Genomic DNA, 9,985 nt, shown 5'->3' with positions numbered 1-9,985 from the left:
ATTGTTCCCCTTGTTAGGGCATCATGTTAACTAGCGGGCCTACAAAATCACTTTATCTCTCAGTCCTAAATTATTGGATTATTCACCTTCTACTGTAGGTCTTATTCAGGCTGTTCCTGACTTAGTTAAACCTGCGATAATGAATGCACTGTAAATCGTGGATTTCCCACAAAATCAATTTGAATGTAATCCACGTCTTCATGAAAATGGTAAAAAAAAAAAGTGTAAAGATCAAAAAACACATATGGGGTGGGAGGGGAGGTGGATGAGTCAAAGGAAAACTGTTCAGGAGACTGAAGTTTGTGTTCAGTGTGAGATGAGAAGTCAACGTTGATTGTACATAGTTAACGTCACTTCCTTAGTTAGTTTTAACCCATTCCACAATGTTCCTTAACTCAACTGCTTAGTTGTGTTGCCTAACCTAACTCAGTTTACACATTTTTCTAAACCTAACTAAGTAGGTTTGTTACCTAAACCTAACTAAGTATTGGACAATCTTTTCTTTAAACCTAACTATTACACAATATTTTCACCAACCTAATTTTGTTACTTAAACCTAACTAAGTCTTAAATAATCATTTCCTAAACCTAATGAAGTAGTTGTGTTACCTAAACCTAAGTAAGTATTACACAATCTTCCCTAAACTAGATTGTTTTGTTACCTAAACCTAAGTATTACACATACTTTCATAAACCTAACAAAGTAGTTTTGTTTGCTAAACCGAATTAAGTATTACACACTCATTTCCTAAACCTAAGTAGTTTTGTTTGCTAAACCTAACTAAGTATTACACAATCTTTCCTGTCAAGACTGTGAAGTTGTGAAGTTTATTTTGAAAAGATTGTATGCATTCTTTCGTGGTAAAAGCACACAAAAAACGAGGAGTAACTTCTTTGTAAGCTATCTTACAAATCGTTGTATGAGTTTACGTTGTCTTATGCCATAAGATTTTTCCATTTCGTCCTTCTTTGCCATCATGCAGCTCTCTATTGCAAGTCAAAACCTCTCGTCTGTGTGAGATGTTTTCTCCATCTCTACACTGGACACTGGAGCACACTGCCTCCACCCTGAGACTATCAATTTCAATAACCTTTATTTAATGTTAATGCTGGTAATAAGTAGGCGAAGGTTTAATGAAGGGGCTGAATCGCAGATGACAGAATTATGAAAATGTATCACAGTCAAAGTCTATTTACTCTGGACCTTTGTTGTCATGTGGACTTGTCAAGTCAACGGACATAGGATTCTGTGTGTGTGTGTGTGTGTGTGTGTGTGTGTGTGTGTGTGTGTGTGTGTGTGTGTGTGTGTGTGTGTGTGTGTGTGTGTGTAAAACAGGTTTCAGTGATTCATTTCCCTCATTAAGGGTTGTCTTACTTCTCTCCAACAATCCTTCAAATGACTGTTCTTATTCATTATGCCACAACAGTGTTTAACAATGATTTATTTATTTGTACACCTTGTTATTTCAAAAGTAATTTGGTTATTTCACCTTGTACCCCCTTTGTGACACTTTCCAACATCTCAGGACATGGGTTTACTTGTGCCATAGAGAGACAAAGGGTAGAAGAGTTAAAATGAGAATGATAAGGGCAAGGGAGAGAAGGGAGGAAAGACTGAGGAGGCATAGAGGGGGAATAATAGCAAAGAGGGAAAAAAGGACAGATATAAAAGGAGGAGAGGAGACAGGGAGAAGACAGTGAGACACGGAGAGACAGAGAAGCTATTTTAGTTGTGGGAAGAAGTGAAAAGCCAGGAGAGAACAGTGAAACCCAACGAGTGACAAGTGAAACAGACTAATGATGTGAAAAGTAGCTGCTATAGTTACAAAGGAGGGAGCAAAGCAGACAGACTGTGTTTCTATGAATTCCCTCTGTCCCTTCCTCTCATTCTTTATGTATATGAAACATCACTGCCATCGCAGATCACTTTCTCCAGGAATCTGGGATTTTGCCATTGCAAAAATGTATGTAAAACATAACATGGTATGCTTGCTGTGAAATTCCTACCATGACACAAAAAAAATCATCTTGTGATAGTAATCCGGCTGAGAATGATTTGAGATGAGCTGAGTTTGATGTTCAAACAGTATGTTAGGTTTGTAATAAACAACTGAATGCATTATGATTCATGAAATAAACAAGTGTTCATTAACAATGTGTCTTTTTCCAAAGCTTTTGTTAAATATTTGTAAGAGAATTTTAATGGAAACACTTTCAAATGCTATAAGAAAATTGTATTTACTGTCACTCAATTTGATTGCAAGTTCTTTGAAAAAAAGGTTCTGCTTTAAAATTCACTGCAATTTATCAGAAAATAACACAAAAGTAGACCCAAATTACTATTATTTTTTTTAGAAGTCACAACTAATTCTACAATAATGGTTCCAATAATTACAATTCTGTGAGATTCTGTAGGAACGGATAGGTATTTTCAACTTCAATTGGTTTGATTTCAAACAAGTACACTTGTTATGTTAATAAAGCTACAAATGTAAAGTCTCGTGACTCAGTGGTGTAGCGTCACGTGACGTAAAAGTGCTGTTTGTTTAACCCATCCATCTCAGTTCCCACCCGTGAGAGGAATTTCTCGCTCTCAATACTGCATCCGTTGCTCTGAGCGTCTGATAGTGACGCAATGATCCAATGGAGTTAGGGTTTGTCTCATACAGACGCTTAAGGGTGTCTTGACTTCACAATGTTGGTGAGATTGAACCAAAATAATCCAAATGAAAGTGATAATTCTGTGAGCTTGCCACTCTCAGCAACACCATCCACATAATTGAATCTATTGTTGATAAGAATATAAGATATTACTGCAGCTTTAATAACTATAGTAACGGGTGTTAGAAACCAGAGCTCTGAACCTTTGTATCTTGCACTGTCTTTTTGGTAATTTTGTTTGTGATAATTTGGCTGCAAAGAATAGTGGCCTAAATCATCAATGCCCTAATTAAACCGAATTGGAGTCAAACACTCGAAAACCTCATAATAGAGGCACTAAATGGAAGGCAAATGCACACCAATCATGTTAAGAGGTGATGTGGGGGATGTGTTGCCTATTTTAGTCGTGTAACCGCTGAGAATCAGAACACAGAAAAATGCAGTGAGACTTTCTACAGTGAGAACGCGGCCCGAACCAACAACAGGGAAACAACCTCAAAACACGAGGCTGAAGGAAACAGATGTAGGCGTCTGACAACCAGCAGTTCCTCTTGCTCGGATGGCGGTGTTAAAGAATGAACCGAGGGCAGAGCAGTTTGGACCGACACTCCCATTCATCTGCTTCTTTATGTGAATCTACATGTTGTGAGTGTCAGAGCGGCCGCTCAAGTCTGTCGGGCTGAATTCAAGTTACAAAGACTGGAATCAGATTGGTTTTGACTCATGAGTCATGTGACTTTTTGTTGACATACTTACTCATGATTGGATAGAGCGGGCACTTCATGTATGCTTCACACCAGTTGAAACAGGAACGTCTAGGTGTGATGGCAAGAAATGATGATGCATCGACTTGAAAAAGCTCCCGTCAATCATTGGTACAAAGTCTTGCTTTGATACTAATGGCAACAACATTAGCACCTACCTTTTTTTTTGTTTTTTGTTGTACTTATAAACACCCTGCTGCTTTAGCCATGAATAGAAATTATGACTCCGCTTGGCTGTATGAGACTGGATTTCAGGGCAGGTAGTTGTGATTGAGGTAAACTGAAACACACACTCACACAACACCAGGCGCAACCCACACACAAACCTTTGTGCCGCACAAGTGCAAACAAAGTTGATGATTTTAATCACGATAACATGCTGCGAACACAAACACGCCCTCGGGGTGCTAATCAATTACTGCAGAGTGCACAAACACACACCTACATACACACACCTACGTACACACACCGGGGCAGAAACACACAGTCAAGCTAAACTAATTTCACTCTGATTCTGATTCTTTTTTTCTGCAGCGTGTATGTGTGTGTGTGTGTGTGTATGTGTGTGTGTGTGTGTGTGTGTGTGTGTGAGTAGTACAGTGTGCTGCCTGCCTCAGCACAAAGGCAAGCAAACACACCACCAACACACAAACACACACACACAGGATATCTAAAGCTCTCCAGACCACTTCCCTTTTTCGGATTGTTAGTAATGATCATTTTTAGGAGACGGACAAACGTCAAACGTTTTCATCCAACTGAATAAGCGAAGCAATTGAAACAAAACTTAAAGCAATCATCTATCATTTCCTCATGAAAACAGTTGCATTTTGCCATGACCAATTGATACAATCTCATGTTTATTCAACCCTTATAACCAGTTGTACCTTTGCTGCCCTTTTAAAGAAACAAGTCATTTCAGGGATTCATTTACACAAGGAGTAAGGACACCATTTGCACAGAAGCAGAATCCTCTCTTACTCACTCTGCAAAAAAGATCAGCCACAGTTTATGTCTAAAATGTGAACAATGTTAACATTCAGTTCAAGCGCCCTCTGACAACAAAACGCACAGATATACACATGACGTTAGCATTCGATGTCGGTCTTGGATAGAGTGCTGATAGAGCTATCATTATGATAATACTGAGGTCTATCATAATTATCTGCTAATTGACTGCCTAACGAGGTAGCGCTCGTTAGAATGCTCATTAATACTCCATCATCACCACTGATAGCTGTAATCACAGAGTGGCGGTTTCAAGGTCTTACAGGAGGGTGTGTGAGAGCATGTGTGGATACTCTCTGCTTAAATGTGTGTGTATGTGTATTTCTAGCATTGTCCATTCTTTCTTCATGCAGTAATATATCATATGTACTGTATCACAGAACCTGTTGCATTTAGCATATATGGATAGCCTATGTTATAGCCCATGTTTTGTTTTTTTTTGTTCACTTCTGGTCACACAATAATCAGTGAAGGTGTTTTGCCCTGACAGCAAATGGAGTAAAAAAAGCAACAGACGCATCACTAACTGAAAAACCCACTGTGTCAGCAGTTGTACAGCTCCATTAAAGATCCGTTCACCTCACATTTTCTAATGTCGCCATTTAACCATGCAAAGATTTCTGCTGCGATAACCATTGTATTTGAGAAGCAAAAGGCATTGAAAAGTTACTCTGTTATATTATATGTAATATATATTATAAAGGCAAAAAAATGTATTGGATTGTTAGGAAAAATCACAGGAGATCTGAAAATCTTCTCCACCAGATTTCACTATGGGTCAAAGAGGAAAATAAACTTTCTTTGTGATTTTTGTGAACTGACAATTCATGCAATACTTTTATTTCTGCTTCGTTGTTACAGTTTTGCTCTATTTTAAACTTTGATGAAATTTGATCACTCTCATGATAAACAGCCAGACTGGACATCGCTGCCGCCAACATTGCTTGATAAGCACAATTCAAGGGACTCCAAGCAGGTACCCTGATGCACACCTACTAGACAGCTTCCCACTTTCAGCTGCACGCCTCTGAACAGCCACAATAACCATATTTTATCATAACGCTCCCACTTTCTTCCTTAACCTTCTTTCTCTTCTTGTATACGTATGCACAGCAGGTTTCAGTGTGTGCATTCCCCTCAGCCTTGACTGCAGTGTCTGTTTCTGCTACAGTGGAAAAAAATAAAGATGTCTCAGTATGCTGTCGTCTGTATTACAACAGTGATGTGGCTTGTGTTGCAGGTATGCCTCTCAGTCTGGACTGCAAGGCATTTTTTGGCTACAGTGGAGAAAACAGAAGGCCCATTATCTACTGGATGAAAGGAGAAAAGTTTGTTGAAGAACTCGCGGGACACATTAAAGAAAGTGAAGTCAGGTAAATACACTGGCGTCAGACTAAACATGAATCCACAGTCACATACGGTGTGTATCCCTAACCATTTCCTGAAGGAGAGGAGATGAAATAAATACACTACAGCAGGTGTAAATCGAAAATGAACCAAAGTTGAGTAAATACACATGATTAAAGATAATACTGTAAGACACTGCATGGCAGTATAGTATCAATTACAGCCTCTCAAGTTTACAGGTTTCTATTGTTAATTCATTTCTGGAAAAAAAAAAAAGGCTTGACTCCAGCTGCACTCCTCACACTGTCAGTATCTAATTTGCTCTCTTATGATTTATGACTCATTGAGGGTTCTCTGACAGATTTCTTTTCAACTTTCCTAAAAAGATTATGAATACTAATAATAAAGTTAAATTATATTAATTTTCTCCCCTATTGGGACCAATTACAGTGGGCTCCACTGGGAAAAACCTGACTGTCTGCGGGGTGTCGAATATCATTAAAACAACTTGCCAGATCACCATGGAAACCATTAGAACACTCTCATATACACACACACACACACACACACACACACACACACACACACACACATTGTGTAGTGTGTAGTGCTTGGGAACATTACTTTTAAATGCATCTACAGATATACGTTATACGCAACAGCTTGTTCACTTTGGAGGTGTGGAATGATTTTCTAATGGGGAATAGTTTGTGGTTTCAGGTGCAACACAGCTCTGTCTCTTTGCAAGTTGTTCAGAAGGAACGAGTCCCAAAGTCACGATGAGGTCTGTATGAGCACGTCATGCTGGGCTCGCATGATTCTACTCTCTTAAGCTCTCCCAACCGTAGTTTCTAAGCAGAGAGAAGGACTTTGTAAAGGCTGAAAAAGTATAAAATCTTAGTACAGATGACAAGACATCAACGACTACATCAATGGAGGCAAATGAAGGCTCTTCCAGTACATAGACAGCTAATAATTTATTACAAAAGTGACCGTAAACACCATTTGGTGCTAGTCATTGCTGTAATAGCTTTGCCTCTCTAGGGCTGTACGAGTGCTCTGTGTGTGCGGTAGAGGTGGGATGAGGTGTGCAGGATTACAGCACATGAATCTAGGCAGACTTTAAAACTGATGTTGATACCAGTGTGCTGCAGTGCTGCAGGATCACTCAATTCAATATTTAATTTATCCACCGACTTAGGCCCTCCTGTTGCAAAACCAGCAAGCAGCACTCTGTTATGTAGCATTGCATCACTTCATGTGCTATACATGGTAGAGGAAAACTACATATTACAACCTAGATTTCACTATCGTTATTGCACAAGACAATTATGTACACTTGCATGTACAGAAGGTCAAAGTTCAAACAGGAAGTCAGGCTTTCATGTAGATGTTGAGTAGAAACTTTTTGTAGTTTGGCTGTCGAACTTGGTCCACACTTTTAACTAAATTTGACTGAGCTGTGGATTTATTTTCAACACGTATGATCCTCTGACCACTAGTGGTTGTTGCCCTGTTGGACCTATTATTGGTCAGCACATGAGCGAACCCCTTAAAAATATGGTTCCAATGTTTGAACTAAACCTTTCTTAGCAATTGGATTTGAGTGCACAGGTTACTCGTTTGACGGATATGAGTAATTCAAGGGTATGAGATACACAGTTATGTAAAGTTGATTCATCTATAATTTACTGAAAATTGAAACAGCCTCTCTGTCAACAACAACCTGCAGCTTTATTACTTTGAAAGGACATTGTGGCTACATGGTACGGCAGTGAAAAGCCTATTTGGTTTTCCCCAAAATGCACCTTCACCATTCCAATGGCAGCTTGTAAAGGGTCTGGCATGGATAAGTGCACCATCTACAATGACTTCACTCAGGGTCCACTGCTTTTTCTCTTTCCATTGTTCAACCTGCCCATTTTTGAGCAATACTACTCGACAATCACTTCTGATACGGCAGCCTGTAAAAGAAATAGTGTTATAGCATGGAAAAGACACTATCAAAATTCTGTCCATTTATGATTTCAGCCATCGACACTAACTTCCTCACCCTGGAAGAAGTCAAAACCCTTACTATTAGAAAAGAGTTTTTAAAGTAAAATCCTACCCAAAACCCTTCATATTTTATGTCATCAATTCAGCCCACCAATAATAATGTGGATGTTTATTCCTCCCTGAAGGGAAATCCTTTTCCCTCTTCCACCGGCTGCCTCCACAGCGAGGTCAGAGGTCAGGGTCAGCACACCCAGCAGCAGCCTTGGAGCTGGGAGGACTTCAGTGTCTTGTTCCGTGGGCACTTGAGCAAGAGCTCTGCTTGCTGACCTGCTGGGGCTTGAACCCAGCTACTCCATTCTAAGGAGGGTCTATGTAACTGCCAAGCCAACTCGGTGGCCTCTGGAAATGTTCTCTCCCGGAGGAAAATGGTGTAGTAGAGTGTGCATGAGGATGAGTGTTTAAACCTGAAACTAATCATGCCCCGTGGTATTAAATTAACCTTTGCCTGATGAGTTCTCCATCTATCAGTCCAGTCCTCCGGCCACCTCTAATCCAATCACATCGCTACTCCAAATTCAACAATTGGGCTGCAGCAGACAGACTCCCGCTGTGTTGCACATTAATCTGTCCACGTTCGCCGCCCACCTCCCATCCTGCTGCAGGATGGGAGGTGGGCCATTTGACTGTGTGTGTGTGTCCCTGTCTGGTTGCATAGGATCTAATTTTGTCTCGTGGCCTCCATGACAATGTGAGCACCCGTAATTACCAATTCTTGTTACCCTGCAGTATTTGAGAGAACTGTTGACACTCTCCGCTCATTATTACTACACCACCTAGAGAGAGCGACCACCTGTGAATATACGCGACAGACAGGAAGTTTCAGACTTTTTTCTCCATGCTCGCCTTCTGCAAACCTGCAACTGTCTCCTTCATGAATTCAAGGTTTTTGTTTTTATTTTCAAAATATGCCTAAACATACCCCCAACATCATATATATGGGCAGTATCTTCAGTTTTACTGCAGTGGTTGGCACAGCTTCAATGCTGTCCAGCCGCTCAACATTTCTGCAACTCAGCTATGAAAGTTTGTGGTTCGATCATGTGCAATGAATTTGTAATTGCAATATTTCCATTTGGGCTGATGCTTCCTTCACATTTTCACTTGAAAGTAGCGCTGGCCCATATGTCTAGTGGTGTGGAGAGGCTTCTTTACCTGCTTGAAATTCATATCAGCTGTCCAATCTAACTGTTGTTAAAGCCTCACTGTTTTAAGGGTCTTTTAACCAGAGCTTGTAACTGCATCATTCTACATTATTATTTGCTATTAGTTTCCCATGAAACTGGTGGTGTGGAGGTGTTTTATATCACCTAAAGGTTGTTTCAGAGACAATTGTACCGTGACAAGTACAATGGGTAGAGAGAACTACTTTTTTATCTTGATTACAGTCATATTAAGGACTGTAGCATTATCTTTTAATAACGTTGGTTACTATAAGGAATACTACTGTGAAAGTGAAGTCTGACTGTATCAAAGGCATGTATCAGTTCCATGTGGTTGCATACAGTTAAAAAAGGAGAGCATTGTCAATATACTTTAAGGGCTGAATTCACAAAAAGCACGGCTTTCGCGGCTGCTAGAATTGCTTAAATAAGACAAAAAGAAAATGCGTGAAAATGCGTGAATGAACGCATCCACAAAGAACACAACCCTAACTGCGCTAATTTAATGAAATTTGGCGCAAAACTGGCCCCTTTCTATGTAAATTAGCTATTAACGGTTATGGACATGGTTTGCATAGTTTTGACGAGACCTTTGGGACCAAAGATGATCATATCAGATTTCAGAGTTCAGTTTAAGAGAGTTGGCTTTCATCCATGATTCAGAGAGGCAGTAGGTCATGGTGGAGTGAAATGTATTGCCGATGTATTTTGTGGACATGTAGAGCAGGATATCATGTAGTAGCATGTAGAAGTGGAGACCGTGAAGATGGATAAGATGAACAGGGGAGGACCAAGTGCGGTTGAGGAGGATGTGAATACTGAGATGACCGGAGTGTGAGAAGAGGAGGTTGTTGATCTTTTTGAGAAATGATTGCCAAGTGTGATAACATTAGCATTGCATTAACATGAAAGCGGAGATCTCACCCAGGTCTTAAGTGTTGTATAGAAAACAATCAAAGATGGGTAGAATGATTATTCACTACTCGG

The 9,985-nt window shown here is 39.9% G+C and overlaps 1 protein-coding gene across 2 annotated transcripts in view; it reads left to right on the top strand.

Annotated features, from left to right (window-relative positions):
* The window catches only part of il1rapl2 (interleukin 1 receptor accessory protein-like 2), a 374,577-nt gene that overhangs the window by 341,425 nt on the left and 23,167 nt on the right, over positions 1-9,985 (top strand). For both annotated transcript variants that reach the window (XM_068714208.1, XM_068714207.1), the window contains exon 8: positions 5,674-5,806. In XM_068714208.1, coding sequence (XP_068570309.1) covers positions 5,674-5,806 — 133 coding nt within the window. The remainder of the gene's footprint in view (positions 1-5,673; positions 5,807-9,985) is intronic.

Source organism: Cebidichthys violaceus, unplaced genomic scaffold, assembly GCF_023349555.1.
Source record: "Cebidichthys violaceus isolate CVI_PGR_0920_01 unplaced genomic scaffold, fCebVio1.0.p SCAF_2, whole genome shotgun sequence".
In the NCBI taxonomy this organism is placed as follows: domain Eukaryota; kingdom Metazoa; phylum Chordata; class Actinopteri; order Perciformes; family Stichaeidae; genus Cebidichthys; species Cebidichthys violaceus.
This window is presented reverse-complemented; position numbering and strand designations above follow the sequence as displayed.